Raw genomic sequence first — 20,930 nt, forward strand, 5'->3', positions numbered from 1 at the left:
CATACATACATACATACATACATACATACATACATACATACATACATTTGTTCATTTCTCTCCAGGTTTCACTCCTTCCTCTCCAGATTTTAAAAAAAATTTGATTTAATATTTTATTTTTTCCCAATTACATGTAAAAACAATTTTAACATTCTTTTTTTCCCCAAATTTTGAGTTCCAGATTCTCGCCCTCCCTCCTTCTTTCCCCCTCATTGAGAAGGCAAATAATTTAATACAGGTTATACAGGTGCATGTATTTTGGACAGTAAACAGAACTCAGAATATAAAAAAATTTGAAATTGCTTTTATTCTCTGGGAACAGTGTTGCAGGTTCTGTCCAGCTATAAAACTTTTTATGTCTTCCCTTTTCCTTACCTACATTTTTTACTTCTGCATTCTTGTTTAAGCATCTTGCAAGCTACAGTCTTTTAAAACTATTCCTTTCAGCAATTTATAGAAGGCTGTTTGGAACTATGTTCTCCTTATGAGATTCTGATTTGCTGTTGGTTAGTTCTTCTGCTTGTGCTGCCTAAAGCACAGGATTGGTTCTGAATCTTTATAAAGATATAACCGTTTTGGAGGAAGGGAATATTTTTTGTCATAGAGATTACATAGTATTTGTATTTGAGTTAGTGTCAAATAACTACACAGGCCAAAATGTAGATTTGTGGAAGATAACATCAGTGAGGTGCAGAAACATATTCTCTCACCAGTGAGGTTGAAATGTTTTTGGAAGGAATGGAATTAGGTCTTTAAGGGGAAAAGAGAAATGGAAAAAAAAAGCTCAAATGTATCCAACGCTTATCTCATGAGGAAGACACAAGAATGATGAGGACCATTGAAATCCCTTCTGATGCTGAGATTCCTTGAGTCTTATCTAACAGAGAGGTCACTGAATAAATTAGGAGTTGAGTGGTAGTAATATAATTGCTCTCTCTGGAAGAAATGAGGTTTTTAATGTATGTTTTATAGAGATGATGATCATAAATTGGGGTTGCATGGTATAGTAGAAAAAGCTCTGAATTTGGACCTAAGTTTAAGTCATTGATCACATGGTTGCTGGCAGTGAAACAATGGGTAGGTCTCTTAAGTTCTACAAGGTTCTACAGCATGTAGCAATTGTGAGAATTTGTAGTTTACATGCTGTTTTGGTGAGTTTGATGAAACAATGTACTTAAAGTTCTTTGTAAACCTTAAAACACCCTCTCTGCTAATGTGATGATTGTAATTGTTATTGGCAAAGAGGCATTCATTTCATTCAGTCTTTCCTGTCATGCCTAGCACTCTAGCTCTTTCAGCTTCCCTTTCCCTAGTATTGACAATGGAAAGCAAAATTGGCTTTGTTCCCTTATTTTTTCTATCTTTGATTGCACTAATCTGCTATGTGATTTGCCTATAAACCTTAGTTTCCTTCATCCTTTTTGTAAAAGGAGGGTGGTGATATTTGCCTCTAACACTTTTGACACCCGAGGTACCAAAGTGATATCAGTCAGTCAGTAAATATTTATTATCAATTGTTTGTGCTTCGCTCCTCTGCCTTTCCCCTTCATATTGCTATTAGGGAAGCTTCCAAGGAGGGATGTGGGGAAGGAATTCACCTGGGGCAGCCTCAGAGATTTGCCTTCTGAGAACCCTTATTTCTTGCTAACTAAACCCTAGTTCTTGCTAACTAGTTTATGTTCTGCAGAAGCAGAGAAAGTGTTGTTAGAATGTATGGGTAACACTGAACAATGTTTAAAGAAACATTAGTTGAAATTTTTATTCCATCTAAAATCAGTGTTCCCCAGGGAGCCCTGCCCCAGTTTTAGCTCCGATACTTGTATTGGCCAGAAAAGCACTTTATAAAGTAGTGAATTGTTAATGATTTTCATCCTTCTGGTTTGGGATATTTAATTTTAAGCCAATTCTCTCTTACCTTTCAGTAGTTTTTAAGTAGCTGTGACCTAAAAGACATATGTATTAGTTATGTTTCCAGCTCTTTCCATTTCATTGTCTGTGTAGCCCTGGGTAAGTGATTTCAGCCTTCTGAGCCTTTTTTTTTCATTTTCTGTAAAATGAGATTGAACTAGATGCTGTGGGATTTCTCTCTAATAACAAATCCTATGATTCTTCAGCAAAAATAATGAGGAAGCCATTCTACCCTCTAATCATTTATATTTTCAATGACAAAAATAATTTCAAAGTTTTAACCCATTGTGATGTCTCAATCCAGTGTCATTCCAGGATATCCTTCCTTTGTTCTTCTCCCTGGGCTGTATTGAATTTGAGTAGACAACCTTATTCTATTCAATTCAATATACATTTATTAAGCACCCCCAGGATTTGGAGTTGCAAGGCAAAGAGAGAGGTAGAATGTCAATAGAGTATACTCAAATAAGGGAATTTAAGAATTGATAAACATGCAAACTGCATGTGATTGTACGATCCAAGAGTATGATGATAAATACAGAGTATTAGCAGTTAGTAGCAGTTAGGATCAGGAAAGGCTTCATGTAAAAAGGTGGTACTTGGGCTACCTCTTGAAGGAAAAGAGGGATTCTGAGGCAGAGGTGAAGTAGGAGTGCATTCAGGGTGTGAGGAAAGGCCAAGGCAAAGGCAGAGAGACAGGATAGGAAATGTTATATGTGAGGAACAGCAAGAAGGCCAGTTTGGTTGGATCTCAGGATGAAGGGCATGTACAATGTACAGTGAATGAGTCTGGAAAGATAATTAGGGGCTAGATTGTGAAGGACTCAAATGTTAAACAGAGGGCTTTATATTTGATTCTAGAGGCAGCTGAAGTTTACTGAATAGAGGAGTGACGTAGTTAGATTTGTGTTTAAGGAAAATCATTTTGGCAGGTGTGTAAAGGATCCACTTTATTGGGGGAGGAAATCCAATTAGGAGGCCATTGTTGTAATTCAAGATTAATAAGGGCTCGAACTAAGATGGTGCTTGCGTGACTAATGAAGAAGAGTTAGATGTAAGAGTTGTTGTAAAGGCAGAAATGAACTGTGACTGAATACGTGGAATGGGGAAGAGTGACACTGGAAAACTAGAAGAATGGTGGTACCTTCAACACAAAGAGAAAAGTTTGGAAGAGGGGTGGGTTTAGGAAGAAGGATAATGAGGGGTTATGTGGTTAATCTGAGATGTTTTGGGGAAATCCATTCAGAAGTATCCCGTAGGTGGTTAGTGATATGAGACTGAAGCTCAGGGGAGAGACTCGGGCTGGAGACATAGAACTTTGAAACATATATTAGAGTCCTCAGAAGAGTGTCCTTGGAGTAACCATGTTTTTGTCTGATCCTCTTTTTTTGCACTTTCATCTCAGTTTAGGTGTTTCTTTGAGGCCCTTTCTGTTTACAGATGAGGAAACCGCAGGCCAAAGATATAAAGTGATTTGCCCAAAGCCACACCTAGGTAGTAAGCATCAGAGTTAGGATTTGAACCTAGATCTTCAGTTTGCAGAGCCAGCTCTTTTCCCACTGTACCAGGCTCCATCCTTGCTGTTGCAGATGTTGTTGTTCAGTCCTGTCCAACTCTTCTTGACCCTATTTGGGGTTTTCTTGGCAAAGATACTGGAGTGGTTCACCATTTTCTTCTCCAGCTCATTTTACAGATGAAGAAATTGAGACAAACAGGGTTAAATGACTTATCCAGGGTCACACAGCTAGGAAGTGTCTGAGGCGATGTTTGAATCCAGGAAGATGAACCTTCCTGACTCCAGGCCCAGTGCTCTATCCACTATGCCTGCCACCTACTTGCTCCTATCCTTGCTAGAATGGGAATTATCATTTTAGAAAAATTATCTGTAGAAACTAAAAGTAAAAAGTCAGTTCTTTGGAAAAACTGGTTTCTGAAAGATGCTGGGTAATGAAGTGTCAGTTTATTATTTTTTAAAATTTTATTGATGTCTTTTGTTTCTTATGCCATAGCCACTGTCACTCATTTTCTTTTTTTTCCCCACTCATTTTCTTTATGATCTTCATGCATTAATTACAGCCTTCTTGTGGTCTTAGTCTTGGATCTGATTTGATTTACTTGTTTCATTTTTTAATGGCAAGTCTCCTTACAAAATAAGAATTGGAAAAAAAATGAGAGTCGATATATGAAGGCAGTTATCAATCAGCAATAATTTCTGTACTGGTCATTGTGTTAAGTGAGACGAATATAAAGATAAAAATGAAACAATCTTTATCTTCAGGGAGCCTATATTTTATTGAATTAAAATTTTACTTTAGAAAATGTTTAGGTAAAAGGAAAGTCTATTAATTTTGGAGATATAACCATTTATTTTTCACAGAGCAGTCTTTCCTTTTTTTTTTTTCTAAGTAGATGCTGTATAGAAAGATCAAATCTCAAATATTTTATTTGTTAAATACAGCACAGATTCTGGGAGATGGTCTTTTTCAGACAGTTATTTCTAGTGTAAAAAATGCTTTCAAGAAGTCATGTTTCTAAAAAAAAAAAAACAACACAAGTCATGTGTTTAATATTTAGAAAAGTTAGGCTTAACCTTTAAGATAGATAGCTTTATTCCAACAGGGTGACCAAATCATGCCTCTGAATTTTCCCAGTCCAACTCATGTCTGAAATAGGAATCTTGTCTGAAATATCCCTGACAAGTGATTACTAGCCACTAGTTGAAAACTTCAACTTACGAAGAATTCACTATTTTCAAAGACTTCCAGTTCCATTCTTGAGCAATTCTAATTCTTAGGAAAGTTTTTTATTTTGAGCTGAAATCTATCTCCCTATAATCTGCCTTTTGGAGACAACTTTAAAAACAAAACAAAAAAAAAAACCAAACTAGTCACTTTACCACATTACATTTCTTCAAATATTTGAAGATACTTACTTCTAATATCACTTCTTCAACATTCTCAGATCCTTTATTCATCTTCTAATGGCATGGTTTTGAGTTAACATCCATGTGCTTTCTAAACAGTTCCCAGAACTGATCATAATACTCAAGCTGTGTTCTCTAACCAGGGCAGAGTGGGAAATTCATTCTGGATGGTATACTTCTTTTAATGCAGCCTAAGATCGTATTAGCTTTTTTGCCTGCTATACAAAGGTTTATACTGTTAACTCTTATTAAGCTTCTAACTGCTAAGTCTTCCTTCTCTTATCTTTTTACATTAACTCCATTGTAATCATATCTCTCCACATCCTATGCTTGTACACTAGGTTTTTTAACCCAAGTATGGAATTTCTTGCCCTCTAAAATTTTATTAGATTTTAGAAATTGATATATTTTGTTTTTAATTCGCCTTCATTTTCATACAGTTTGAGCACATATTACCTTAAAGTTTCTAACAGTACTCAATCTAGACTGTCTTTCAATGTTTCTATGTTTCATATATCTGATGTACCCAACCCCCTTCTCCACCTTCCTAGTCACTTTCCATGTCTGCTTCAGCTTTTCTCATCATAGGAATTTATACTCATGTATTCTTCACAGGTATTTGTTTTTGCTTAGTCTTTTTTTTTTTAACTGTATAGAGCAAGTTCTCCTCCAACTCTTTTTACAGGAAATTGTTTGTATTGGGGATTGGAAACTGGGGAGGAACAGGTAAGTGAAGGCTCCAGGAAATAGTACAGCTTGTAGGAGGAAAAAAGAGCTAATTTCCCATTTTAAGGAGGAGGGGGGAAGTCCTCAGCTTTATACATACATACATACATACATACATACATACATATATACACATGCACATATACATATACATACATATACATACATACATATATATATATATATATATTACGTGTGTGTGAAATAGCCAAAAGGCAGTGCATTATAAGAGACTACCTATAGTAGGAATCGTTTCATTTACCATTGATTGCCTTTTGTGATTATCTGATTGTTATTTTGTTATTATCTAATTGTTGCATATGTAGTCTTTGTGTGTGTGTGTGTGTGTGTGTGTGTGTGTGTGTGTGTGTGTGTGTGGTAATGGAGTTAAGTGATTTGCCTAGGGTCACACAGCTAGTAAGTGTCATGTGTCTGAGGCTGGATTTGAACTCCGGGCCTCCTGACTCCAGGGCCAGTTCTGCGCCACCTAGCTGCCCCCTGCATATTAGTCTTACCAACGTTTGTACTTACGTGAATGTGTGATTTCATCTATCTAGGTAGTCTTTTCATTTATAACCTGTCTATGCCTTCTCATTTTGTGCAGTTTTTACCAGCATCTTCATATAAATCCAACATAGGGAATCTACCCATTGCACTGGACACTATCTCCTTTGTTTTCACATATTCCAAGCTATATATATCAGTACTAGATTCAGACAGTCTATCTCATCCTTCACATTCATGATTTGTTTCTTATTCTTCACTATATGATTAGTCTTGACTCTTACCAATCATGTTTCTTGGATGAGGTCTTTTATAACACTTTTTGCATAAATGTCATCATGGTTAATTTGCTACAGCCTACTTATGTATATCCTGCTTGTCTCCATTTTAAGAGATTATGGTTTTTCCTGAAGTCCTATTAGTCTTATTTCCCCAACTAAATTAAAAACTTTTGACTGAGGGGACTATCTTATATGTATATCCTTTGTAACACCTGGTGCATGTTAAGTACTTAGACTGTAGCTTAATAAATAAATAATTGCTTTCTTGAATTTTTTGTTTTTCTGATCTTTAGTTTACATTTTCTAACCAAAATATATGTCTGACTTTTTATAGGCTATGGTGGTACTATCTATAGGTTTGGGGGGAGAGTTTACAATGTTATTTGTAATTTTGTAAATGCTAGTTAATCTGAAAAGATCATTTGAGGATAGTGGCAAATTTTCCATCTTAATAGACAGATGCTTGGTGGCAGTATTGTTAGCTTTAAATAATTCATTTTTTTCCTTTATAAGTTTAATGCAATAAGGCTACCATAAATTTATAACAGTACTTAACATTTACATAGGATTTTAAGATCTGCAAAATGCTTACAGTATCTTACCATATTATATATCAATAATCTTGTGAGGTAGATGCTACTATTATGCCCATTTTGCAGATGAAGAAACTGAGGATGAAGAAGTCAAGTGACTTGCCCAGGGTTTCTAATTAGTAAAATTAATAAGTGTCTGAGCCAGAATTTGCACTCAACTCCAAGTCCAGTACTATAAATTCACTCTACCATCTAATATCCTATGGCCCGTAAACTATTGTGATTTTAAGGGTTCTCACAGTCAGTATGAACACGTAGCATTTTCATTTTGATCTTTAGAGCCAATAAAATATTCACTATAACACAGTATAATAAATATGCAAATGTTATATGTTTCCTTAGCACCTAACAGTGTTTCTCAAATGTGTGGGATGCTATTGTGATTAACAGAATAGAATTTATTTTAGAAAAGTTATTAAGTAACATTTTGTCTTCAGTTTTTTAAAGGAGTTTTCAGCTTCTCTTTATTCTGTGATTAAGGTAGTAGACTCTTGTAACAATACTCAGGTATTTTGTTCTTCAGCTTTTCCTGATAGAACAACAGCTCTCCAGTGGGGAATCTCTTGAACAAAAAGAATAAGGAACCCCTAATCTAAAAGTGTATTGTTAGTCAACACATTCATTGAGTGCCTATTATATGCTAAGATTTAGGGATACAAAGACAGAAATAAAACCTTTCTGGCTCTCAAGGAGCTTACATTTTATTGAGAGGAAATAAACAGCATTATCTATACAAGTATATACAAAATAAATGTAAAATAATCAGGGGAACAACTGGGGGAATCTGAAGAGTGTTAGTAAAGTCTTGTGTTACAATTTTGTTTTTTCTAGATGTAAAACAAAGGTATATCCAGATAATCTTCCTACAACAAGTGTGGTGATTGTCTTCCACAATGAGGCTTGGAGTACACTTCTAAGAACTGTCCATAGTGTAATAAACCGGTCACCAAGACACATGCTAGAAGAAATCGTTCTGGTAGATGATGCAAGTGAAAGAGGTAAATCAAAAATATAAGAACCAGTAATGTGCCATATGAAAGAAGAATGCATTTTGCCAATGACAGTAGCTTAAACTTTTATATTAATTTTTTTTTTGTTTCAGAATTCCATAGTCATTTAAATAGTATGTGAAGGAGGAAAAAAAAAATCTCCCCTTTATTAACTCCATGGTCACTTCATTTAATTAGTATTCATAATTTTAATAGATTTTATACTGGCAAGTCTTAATCTTATATTTTAAAAGAATTAATACTGCATTATATAATATCTCATTGAAATGCAAGGGATTTTTAAGAATTACAGTTTTCTTAGGGTCCTGATCATGACAAACTACAACCTTTACTTGGGGAGGAGATTAGATATTCTGTGAATTTACACAACCTGAGGAGCAAAATAGGAGGCCTCAGCAAACCCTGGGTCAATCCTGAAATAGTTGGGCACCTGGATTAGCACTATTCTACCTCCTGCCTGCCACCTCAGCCATAGTAATTCATATTTTTCTTACATATCTTCCCACTTGGTTCCAGCATAGTAGAATCTGGAATTACTATTCTATAGTGAACAAACTCCCTCATTCTTGTCAGATTCCTGTTATAAATTCTTCCATGTAATTGCTCTCACTGAGACCTGGTTTCCTCCAGCAACACTAAATCCCTGGCCATCCTCTTTCACGCTGTTCTGCCTTCATTTAACTTTAGTATCACCTTCTTCCCTTTCCCTACCCCAAAACACTGGTCCTAGAGGAAGAGTTGGAATATTCCTTTCTGCTCCCTACTACCACTTTCCAACTCCCTTTTTGCTAGACATCATTTGACAACTTCTCTTTTGAAGTTCACTCTATTAAAATACTTCACTCAGCACAGATTAGGGTGGCTGTTATCCATTAGCCCTCAGGTCATTATCCCTTTTCTCAGTTTTCTGCATGGTTTAGCCTTCCTTTACCCCTGTTCCTGACTTTATACTAGGGAACTTTAGCGTTCATGTTAGTACTTCTTTAAATTGTATAATCTCCCAAATCCTCATTCTCAGATCTCAATGGCGACATCCTGTACTCCATCTCAGTTGCACACAGGAATGGTTATACCCTGAATTTCAGTATTATTCAATAACATTCCTCATGTTTGATAACAATTAAAAAAAACAAACCTGACATTTCTCTATCTGACCTTAAGCTACAATTAATTCTTTTCCTGTGTGTCACCCCTCCTAAGTCTATTCTTCACCTTCATTGTACCTTTCTCATACTATATGTCATCTATTCTTATGGATACATTTCTTAAAGAATGGTTGATGGGGCAAAGGGAGAATCTGGAAGTAGCAGTGGGGAGCAAGTAGTATTTCATCTCTTTCTCGGGGACCAGGGTTTTGAAGGAGGAGGAGGTGACTAATGTAGAGATAGTGGTAGAGGAGATGACAGGGGATACTCTGACTTTCTGTTCTCCCCCCTTCCCAGTTCTGACCCTATAGTTCACCAGTTCAGCTCCACGTTAAACTTTACTTTCAGTTTCCTTGCCACTTCATTGTTGCTCATCCTTTGCAGAACCCCAGCTCTGGGTTGCTCTTCCTCTGTTTCTATTCACGGGCTGCTGGATGGAGTTATAGGGAGTCATAAAACCATGCTGGTGGGGTACAATACAAATTTATCTTATACAACTTCAACTGGATCCTTCCTGCTGCAAAGCAATCCTTTAATTCTTCCTTAACTGATTCCCTATCTCACTCCCCCACCAACATTATTCCAAATTTTCCCTTTTTTGCTGAAGCCCCTGCTACCTCCTTCTCACTCTAATCCCCCAGCTGAGAATCTAGTCTTTTAATTTACTGAGAAAATTGAGGCCATGCACAATGGGCTCTGTTCTTTCTTCTTCTTTTAAAAATTTTTTTTATCAATTTATTTGGATTTATCAACAATCACTTCCATAAGCTTTTGTGTTTAAAATTTTTCTCTCCCTCCTCAAGACGGTGTACAGTCTGATATAGGCTAAACATATACATTCCTGTTAAACATATTTTCACGTTAGTTATGTTGTAAAGAAGAATTAGAACCAATAGGAGGAACTACAAGAAAGAAGAAACAAAACAAAACAGAAGAAAAAAATGGCAAATAGCGTGCTTCTATCTGTATTCAGATTCCATAGTTCTTTCTTTGGATGTTGATAGCATTTTCCATCATGAGACCTTTGGAGATGTCTTAGATCCTTGCATTGCTGAGAAGTATCCTCTCTTCTTTCTTTTATCTCAAAACCATTTGATATCACCCCTACTCTGTTCTTCTTTCCCTCAATCTTTGATAGTGAGGTTAGCCTTTTTGCCCAGGTCAGTCCCTGTTCATGGACTCTTGATCCCACCCCCTCTTGTCTTCTTCAGAGAATTACGCCCTTAGTGTTTTTGACTATGTAAAAGAGGCCATTGTTTGCCTCATTTCTTACCTAGCCTTAATCACTAAATGGATGTTGCCTCAGTCAGACTCAAACCTGGGAGAGACCTTAGTTTATTTTTTTTAATTTTATTTATTTATTTTTAGTTTTCTACATTCACTTCTATAAGCTTTTGAGTTTTCAATTTTCTTCCTCTCCTTTTTTGCTTCCCTCCCCAAGACAGCATTCAATCTGATATAGGCTCTACATATACATACCTATTAAACATATTTCATATTTCATGTTGTAAAGAAGAATTCAAACCAATAGGAGGAACCACAAGAGAGAAGAAACAAAACAAAACAGAAAGAAAAAAAAGACCAAATAGTATGCTTTGATCTGCATTCAGACTCCATAGTTCTTTCTCTGGATGTGGATAGCATTTTCCATCAGGAGACTTTTGAAGATGTCTTAGATCTTTGCATTGCTGAGAAGAGCTAAGTCTATCAAAGTTAGTCATTGCACATAGTGGCTGTTACTGTGTACAATGTTCTCCTGGTTCTGCTCACTTTACTCAGCATCGGTCCATACAAGTCTTTCCAGGTTTTTCTGAAGTCTGCCTGCTCATAATTTCTTATAGCACAATAGTATTCCATTACATTCATTTACCACAACTTGTTCAGTCATTCCCCTATTGATGGGCATTCCCTCAATTTCCAATTCTTTGCCACCACTGAAAGAACTGCTATAAATGTTTTTGTACATGTAAGTCCTTTTCCCATTTTTATGATCTCTTTGAGATGCAGGCATAGAAGTAGTATTGCTGGTTTATAGCCCTTTGGGCATAGTTCCAAAGCTCTCCAAAATGATTGGATTAGCACTTTTCCCACATCTTCTCCAACATTTATCCTTTTCCTGTTTTGTCATGTTAGCCAATCTGATAGGTGTGATGTGGTAACTCAGAGTGATATTGATTTTCATTTCTCTAATCAATAGTGATTTAGAGCATTTATATGACTATAAAGAGCTTTAATTTCTTGATCTGAAAACTCCCTGTTCATATCCTTTGACCATTTATCAATTGGGGAATGGCTTGTATTCTTACAAATTTGACTTAGTTCTATAAGTATTTTAGAAATGAGGCCTTTATCAGAGACACTGATTATAAAAATTCTTTCCCAGTTTTCTGCTTCCCTCCTAATCTTGCTTGCATTGGCTTTGTTTGTGCAGAAGGACCTTATTTTAAAAAGGCCAAGATCTCCCACTGTATCCAAGGCTATCCCCAGTAGTCCTGATCTATATCTTGCCACTGGACCCAGATGGTTCTGGAGGAGAGAGTAAGGCTGGTGACTTTGCACAGCCCTCCTTCACTTAAATCCAATTCACTTCATGTCATGGTATCACCTCCCTAATGTCATCATCCTCTTTGAGAATGAAGGGCAAACAGAACAATGGCTCACTTAGTCATCCCGTCCTCCTTGCCTTTCTGATCTTTAACCCTTCCCTATCTACTTGTTTTTCTTGCTTCCTTCAAGTGTATTCAGATCTCCCTTAACCTTAAGAAATATTCACTAGAATCCCCTTACCATTCCTTCAAACTGCCATTTTATATCTTTCTTCCATTTCCCATCTAAATGCCTAGTTAGTCAGTCAGTAAATATTTATTAAACTTCTATTGTGCACCAGACACTGTGATTACAATGGAGAGACAAAGAAAGGTAAAAAACAGTCCCTACCTCCAAGGAGTTCACAGTCTAATGGGGGAGACAAAATGCAAACAACTATGTACAAACAAGGAACAGAGGGAAAGCACTAGAATTAAGGAAGTTCAAGAAAGACTTTCTGTAAAACGTGGAATTTTAGGTAAGTCTTGAAGTCAGAAGCCAGGAGACATAGTGTGAGGGAAATCATTCCAAGCACGGGGGACATACAATGAACATGCTCAAAGTCAGGACCTCTGGGTCACACGAGCAACACATTGAAGGACTAGACGTTTGCTCTGATCCCTACTACCTCTCACAGCTCTCCAAAAATAAAAATTATGTGCCAAAGCTTAAGCTGTCTCCATGTTCTAGTATATTCAAAATAAAAAAGGTTTAAAAAAGCCAGTCATGAACTGACACCTACCCTGAGTTCACTCAGCACCCCTTCCACACCTCCCATGCTACCAGCAGTGAGGCTACACTAGCAGCCCAAGAACCCAGCTGGCAACAAAACCTCATCTTTCATTCCAGTTCCCCTCTTCTTGTTTCCAGTGACTTGGAGACCCTAGATTCAGGCTGCAGAAGTTTCCTTGGGCCACAACAAATAGCCAGCTCCTCAGCATCCCTTCAGGAGCAAAAGCCTCCTGGGAGCCGTGACAGATAGCCAGTGCATGACAGACAACCTTGTCACACCAGTGCTGCAAAGCTGTGAATTGTGAATGCAGAAAACCAAGAAACACAGAGAATGGGACAGGATAGTATATGCTGGGGGCAGGGGTGAGAGGAGGATGCTTTGTAGCACTTGACTAAATATGAGGGAAAGACAAGACCTTAGCATCCAGCTAGGGGCCAGTTCTGGTCATATAAAAGTTACTTGGGGCAGAGACCTACTCTGGTAAACAATGAATTGCCCATCATGGAGGGAGTATGAAACACTTTGAAATATAGCGTCCATGGAAACCACCAAATGAAAGGAGAGAGTCAGAAAATGAACAATAAAGAAAAATTAGGGGTGTAAGGGAAGACTAAAACTACCAAAAATCTAAGGAAGAAGGAAACTCAGATCTTGAATGTAAGCGGATAAATCAATAGTGAAAACATTAACAAGAGAAGAAAAAACGGTCTCCACATCTAGTAAATGAGAGCAAGTATCGATAAATAAATACTATGAAGCAAAGGAAAACAACCCAACACTTGATGAGACAGAGGACCTTATGGAATGTGAGGAGAGGATGGAACCACAACACACTGTTCTTGAGTGGTTCAAAAGAGAAATGAAAATTATGAGAGCTGGATTTATGGCCTGCACAGCAACACTAATAGGCAGAATAGAAGAAGTGAAATCTGCAATGGCAAGTCATACTGGGGAAAAAAAAAAAACAAAAAACGAGAAAACAAATGGACTAGAAATGCAAATATACAGAAGTAAATGACAATCTAGAAGGAGAGAAGCAAAAGACAATATTAAAATAAAGCATGATCACTATACAAAGCGTACTGAGATCAAAGACCAGATGTATAGAGACGTGAAAATTGTGGATCTTCCAGAAGCCAACAAAACAAAAAACATTAACACTATAATGTAGAAAATAAGAGAACTGCGCAGAACTTCTGAACTGAGAAAATGAAATGCCAGTTGGAAGAATTCATCAATTTCCTCCAGAAAAAAAAACCCAAGGCTGAAAACTCTTAAGACATATAGTGCTTAAATTTAACAGTTCAATTCAGAAACAAGTTCTGCAAGTGATCAGGAGAAAGACCTTCAGCTGCAAAGGAAAGGAAATTTGAATAACATGAGACTATTCTCCACCTACCAGAAAATGCAGAAGGAAATGGAATAATGTTCCAAAGAGCAATGGAGCACAGGAAGCAACCCAGGATAACCTACCCTGCAAATTTGAGCATAATCATAAATGAAAATAGATGGATATTCAGCGATAAAGAGACATTTAAAGTAATTTTAGGAAGAAAAGCAGAATTGAAGAGAGTATTTCCTTCTCAAACACTGCGAACAACAGAAATGCAGTAGAACTGAATAAATGCAGCAGCCAAGGACACCAAGAAAAACAGAGTGACAGCAGAGAAAGCAATGAATGAACACAAGGATAAAGGGGTGAAGCTAGCAGTTTGGTGAAGGTAACAGTGAAGAAGCAGGCCTGAGGCATTATGGGCAAAACCTGGCAACACCCTGTCTGGAGAGAAATCAATGTTTTTTTGTGTGACTGCATAAAGAACATGAGAGGGTACATGAAAGAGGGAGATATAAAGGAATGTGTGGTGTGTCCAGGTCAAATAGAGAGCTAGTAACAGGTAAAGGTGACCCCTGTGGTCTCACTAGGAGAAGAGCCTACAAGGGAAATGAGTAAGTAGAAGGGAAGGATTGAAAAAGGAGAAGGGGAAAAGAGAAGGAAGAAGGCCTTGCTTTGGTGGTAAGAGGAGGTTCCACTGATGAATACTATTGATGATGAGAAATGGTCTATGAAGAGAGATAGAGACAGTGTGCTGAGCTTTGTATTTGGTGTTTGAAAAGACCACTTCTCCTGCCTTTGGAGTGGGGGAGTTGGAACTCTTGGGGGCAACTGGAGCATGGGGGAATAGGAGGTCATGACCCAGGGAGGAGATTTTAAGGCAAATGAGAAAAAAGAATAATGATAGAGGATATAGATAGGTGTTTGGCTACATAATCAGGGATGTCATTGGGGAGAGGCTCTACCATGGGGCACTGTGTCTTCTCTGATAACTGCAGTAATTGGCATTGTTGGGAGTGAGGCATAGTGGAAAAGGGGAATCCTTGGGGCAAGCTCTACACAGCAATAGTAGAAACTGCCCAGAGGAGAAAGCCTAGAATGGATACCTTGCAAGTTTTGATTGCATGATGAATACAGAGAATAGAGACTAGATAATTATAAATATCATGAATCAAAAAAAAAAAAGAGTCTGGAGTAGACAGAAAGAAAAGATGGATAATGAAGAGAGTGAGAGATTCTTTTTGGAAGGAGTACAAAACAAATGAAATTTTAAAAACTAAGGAATAGGACTAATTGAAGGGGAGGAAAGGAAGGGAAAATCTACTTGGCTGAGAGGAAAAAGAGAGGGGAAGAATCATATAAAGATCAAAGCAGGAGAGAAAAAGGAACTAATATTCAAGATCCCAAAAGGAAAAAGGTAATAATTGGGGGGGGGGGGGGATCGGGGTGAAGGGAAGAGAACCAGTGGGAATATGACCAACTTTGTTTTAAAAATTAGATAAGTAACTGAAGGAACACAGTACTGTGTTTGTGGGGGAGGGGGGGAATAATACCTTGAGGAAAAAAATTGGAGCCAGATGAGGGAAAATAGAAATCTGTTATTATTAAATGTGAATGGATTAAACAATGCAATAAAATGAAAAAGAGTGACAAATTGTATAAGAAAATGAAAAACTGGTTCTCTGAAAAAATTAGTAATAAAATAATAAATAAATAATAAATTCAATAAACCTTTAGGTTAATCTGATTAAGAAGAAAGCAGAAAATCAAGTCAGTAAGTTAGTAAATGAGTTAGGTGAAATCAGAACAAAACAAGAAGGAAAAGAACAATCAGAGCATATTATGCAGTTATATGCTAACAGAATTAAGAAAAGAAATTAAATAGAGCAATACCATATACATATGTATTTGTATATGTATGTATATATAAACTGTCCAAACTATCAGAAAACCAGATAGAAATTTTAAATAACCTGCCTTGAGAAAAAGAAATAGATCCAGTTTTAAAGGAACTAAGAAAAAATTCCCAGTCCTGATGGTTTCACAGGATTCTAATAAACTTTTAAAGAACATTGGTTCACAAATTATTCTCTAAAATTGAGAAAGGACCCTGTCAGAATCCTTTTGTGAGACAAATGTGGACCTGATACCTAAACCAGGGAAAATAAAGCACAGAAAGAATAGGCCAATATCATTAATGAATATTGACTCAAAAATTTTGAAAAAATCCTGTCAAACAGACTACAGGATTTTTATCCAAGAAGTCATTTATTATAACCAAGTGAGATTTATACCACGGTTGCAAGGATGATTCACCAATAAGAAAACATTCAACATAAGTAATAATGTTAAAAACTAAAACATCCAAAACCACATACTTATCTGGGTATTGACTTATCAAAGCACACAAAAGATTTGCATAGATGCATCTGAAAAGTACTACCTAAAGAAATACAGAAAAATTTAAATAGCTGGAGAAATATTAAGTGCTCATGGCTAGACTGTGCCAATATAATAAAAAGGACAATAGTACCTGAATTAATTTTCACTTTAATGCTATTCCATTTAAATTACCAATGGTCTGCTTTTTTAACTTGATAAAATAATAACAAATTTCATTTGGAAAAACAAGATCTAGGATACCATGGGAAATGATGATATGAAGTAAGTATGAAGGGGGAATAACATTGAACTAGACCTCAAACTGTATTATAAAGCAGTAGTCATTTAAACCAGTTGGTATTGCTTAAAAAATAGAGAGATCAGTGGAACAGCTTGGACAAGAGAGAATCAGAAACAATAGAACCCAATAACCTGGTGTTTGATAAAATGGAAAACATAAGTTACCTAAGAAAAAAATCCTTGTATGATAAAAGTTGCTGGAAAAAAATAAAAAATGCTGACAGAAATTAAGTTCAGATATATACCTCATACCATATTCATAATGTATTCTAGTTAAATTGTATATTCTTAATAATTAAAGGCTATATTATTAAAAAATTAGGAGAGAAACAGATCTTGTACCTCTCATAGCTATGAATAGAGGATATATTCTCTTTTTAAATTTGATTTTCTGTTATTGTTATTATTATATAAACTTGCATTCTCACCTTTAGCTAATTATTTACATGATAGGTTTATGTATACATCAAGCAGTTCCTTGATAAGAATATGAAAAGAAGAGAGCATTCAGATGAATTTCTCTCTCAGAACACAGACACAGAAAGAGAGAACACAAAATCTCATTGATCCTATTTTTAAAAAATTAAAAGTTAATTTGTAAAACAAGACCAACTTTAAAAACTATCCCCGAACAAGATATTTCACAGGGATTTTAAAATTATTCAGGACATTATGAAAAAATGTCACCGTGGATGAAACAGTGATCTACTGACATATAATTGTGGACACATTTTTTTCCCATATTTTTTTCCTTAAAAGTTTTGTTTATTTGTTTGTTTTGGGCTAGATAAGCTATTTCCATTTGCTACATATGCATACACATATTTACGTTTTTTAGAAATGAAAATACACTTACCAGATATTTCCTATCAATTTATTAAAAATTCAGTATACTTAAATTTTCAGTTTTTCCTTTATCTATTTCCTTATCTTTTTTGGTAAATATTTTACCTTTTCTAATTATGTATAAAGATAGTTTTCAGCATTCATTTTTTATAAGATATTTAGTTCTAAGTTTTTTCTCCCTCACATCCCTCCTCCCCAAGATGGCAAGCCATCTGATACAGGTTATACATGTGCAATCATGTAAACATATTTCCACATTAATCATGTGAAAAAAGAAACAGAATAAAAGAGAAAAGCCACACACACGCACACACAAAACACCCAAAAAAAGGTTAAAATAGTATGCTTTGATCTATGTTCTGATTCCATAGTTCTTTTTCTGGATGTGGATAGTATTTTCCATCATGAGTCTTTTGGAATTGTCTTGGGTCATTGCTGAGAAGAGCTAAGTTAATCATAGTTGATCATCACACAGTGTTGCTGTTACTGTGTACAACATTCTTCTGGTTCTGCTCACTTCACTCAGCATCAGTTCATGTAAGTCTTGCGAGGTTTTTCCAAAATTCACCTTCTCATCATTTCTTATGGATCTATATATTCCATTACATTCATATACCACAGCTTGTTCAGCCATTGCCCATTTGATGGGCATACCCTCAATTTCCAATTCTTGGCCACCACAAAAAGCGCTGATATAAATATTTTTGTACATGTAGGTCCCTTTCCCTTTTTTATGATCTCTTTGGGATACAACCTAGTGATGGTATTGCTGGATCAAAGGGTATGCACAGTTTGATTGCCCTTTGAGCATAGTTCCAAATAGCTCTCCAGAATGTTTGGATCAGTTCACAACTCCACCAACTTAGTGTCCCAATTTTCCCACATCTTCTCCAACATTTATCTTTTTCCTTTTCTGTCATATTAGCTAATCTGATAGGTGTGACATGGTACCTCAGAGTTGTTTTGATTTGAATATCTCCAATCAGTAGTGATTTAGAGCATTTTTGCATGACTATAGATAGCTTAAATATCTTCATCTGTAAACTGCCTGTTCATATCTTTTGATGATTTATCATTTACGGAATGTATTGTATTCTTATAAATTTGACTCATTTCTCTCTATATTTCAGAAGAGAGGCGTTTATCAGGAACACTGACTGTAAAAATTGTTTCCCAGCTTTCAGCTTTCCTTCTAATCTTGGTTGTGTTGGTTTTGTTTGTACAAAACTTTTTAATTTAATGTAATCATAATTATCCATTTTGCATTTCATAATGTTCTGTATCTCTTGTTTAGTCATAAATTCTGCCCCATAGATGTGACAAGTAAACTATTCCTTGTTCTCCTGAATTTCTTATGGTATCATGTTTTATGTCTAAATCGTGTGCCCATTTTGATTTTATCTTGGTATATGGTATAAGATGTTGGTCTGTGCCTAGTTTCTGCCATACTGTTTTCTAGTTTTCCCTGCAGTTTTTGTCAAATAGTGAGTTCTTATCCCAGAAGCTAGAGTCGTCGGGTTTATCAAACAGTAGATTACCATAATCAAATCACTGTGTCTTGTGTATCTAATCTATTCCACTGTCCCACCACTCTGTTTCTTAGCCAGTTCCAAATATTTTTGATGATTGTTGCTTTATAGTATAGTTTTAGATCTGATATGACTAGGCCACTTTTCCTTTGCATTTTTTTACATTAATTTCCTTGATATTCTTGGCCTCTTGTTCTTCTAGATGAATTTTGTTATTTTTTCTAACTATAAAACAATTTTTGATACTTTGATTGATATGGCACTGAATAAATTAATTTAGGTAGAGTTGTAATTTTTATTGCATTAGCTCAGCCTACCCATGAGCAACTGACATTTTTCCAGTTGTTTAGATCTGACTATTTGTGTGAAAAGTGTTTTGTAATTGTGTTCATATATTTTCTAGGTTTTTCTTGGCAGATAGACTCCCAAGTATTTTATATTGTTTACAGTTATTTTAAATGGAATTTCTATTTCTATCTCTTGCTGCTGAGCTTTGTTTGTAATATATAGAAATGCTGATGATTTGTGTAGGTTTATTTTATATCCTGTAACTTTGCTAAAGTTGTTAATTGATATTTCAGATAGTTTTTTAGTTGATTCTTTAGGTTTCTTTAGGCATACCAATATATCATCTACATAGTGCCTAGTCTTATTCCTTCAATTTCTTTTTCTTCTCTTATTGCTAAAGCTAACATTTCTAGTACAATATTGAATAGTAGTGGTGATAATGGACACCCTTATTTCACCTCTTCTAGAAACCTAGAAGGCTTCTAGGTTATCCTCATTACAGATAATGCTTGCTAATGGATTTAGGTAGATACTGTTTTATCATTTTAAGGAAACTCCATTTATTCCTATACTCTCTAGTGTTTTAATAGGAATGGGTGTTTTATTTTGTCGAAAGATTTTTCTGCATCTATTGAGATAATCATGTGATTTCTGTTGGTTTTGTTATTTATATGGTCAATTATGCTGATAGTTTTTTTAATATTGAATGAGCCCTGCATTCCTGGTATAAATCCCATCTGGTCATAGTGTATTATCCTTGTGATAAATTGCTGTGACCTCATTGCTAATATTTTGTTCAAAAATTTTGCATTAATATTTATTAGGGAAATTGGTCTATTATTTTCTTTCTCTGTTTTGGCTTTTCCTGGTTTAGGTATCAACACCATATTTGTGTCATAAAAGAAATTTGGTAGAACTCCTTCTTTACCTATTTTCCCAAATAGTTTATATAGTATTAGAATTACTTGTTCTTTAAATGTTTAATAGAATTCACTTATAAATCCCTCTGGCCCTGGAAATTTTTTTCTTAGGTAGTTTATTGATGGCTTGTTCAATTTCTTTTTCTAAAATGGAGTTTTTAAAATATTTTATTTCATTTTCTGTTAATTTGGGCAATTTTTATTTTTATAAATATTCATCCATTTCACTTAGATTGTCAGATTTGTTGGCATACAGTTGGGCAAAATAGCTCCTTATTATTGCTTTAATTTCCTCTTCATTGGTGGGGAATTCACCCTTTTCATTTTTTTGTATTGGTAATTGGATTTTCTTTCTTTTTTCAAATCAAATTAATCAAAGGTTTATCTGTTTTATAGTTTTTTTTTTTCATAAAACCAGCTCTTAGTTTTATTTTTTAGTTCAGTAGTTTTCTCACTTTCAATTTTATATTAACCTCTTCTTTGATTTTTAGAATTTAGAATTTGTTATTTAATTGGGGATTTCTAGCTTTTTTAATTGCATGCCTAATTCATTGATCTGTTCTTTCTCTGTTTTATTTATGTAAGCATTTAGAGGTATAAAATTTCCCCTAAGTACTGCTTTGGCAGTATCCCATGAATTTTGTTATGTTGTCTCATTATCATCATTCTGTTTGATGAATTTATTGATTGTTTCTGATGTTTGATGAAATTATTGATTGTTTCTGATTTGCTGTTTGACCCTCTTATTCTTTAGGATTAGATTATTTCATTTCCAATTAGTTTTTAATCTATCTTTCCATGGCTCTTTATTATATGCTATTTTTATTGTATCATGATCTGAAAAGGATGCATTTGATATTTCTGCCTTTCTGCATTTGATTATGAGGTTTTTATGATCCAGTTAACCAATACATGGTCAATTT

The 20,930-nt window shown here is 35.3% G+C and overlaps 1 protein-coding gene across 2 annotated transcripts in view; it reads left to right on the plus strand.

Annotated features, from left to right (window-relative positions):
* The window catches only part of GALNT1 (polypeptide N-acetylgalactosaminyltransferase 1), a 158,089-nt gene that overhangs the window by 74,817 nt on the left and 62,342 nt on the right, over nt 1-20,930 (plus strand). For both annotated transcript variants that reach the window (XM_027868941.1, XM_027868942.1), the window contains exon 4: nt 7,767-7,933. In XM_027868941.1, coding sequence (XP_027724742.1) covers nt 7,767-7,933 — 167 coding nt within the window. The remainder of the gene's footprint in view (nt 1-7,766; nt 7,934-20,930) is intronic.

Source organism: Vombatus ursinus, unplaced genomic scaffold (genome assembly GCF_900497805.2).
Source record: "Vombatus ursinus unplaced genomic scaffold, bare-nosed wombat genome assembly UNPS02014791.1, whole genome shotgun sequence".
NCBI classification, from domain to species: Eukaryota; Metazoa; Chordata; class Mammalia; order Diprotodontia; family Vombatidae; genus Vombatus; species Vombatus ursinus.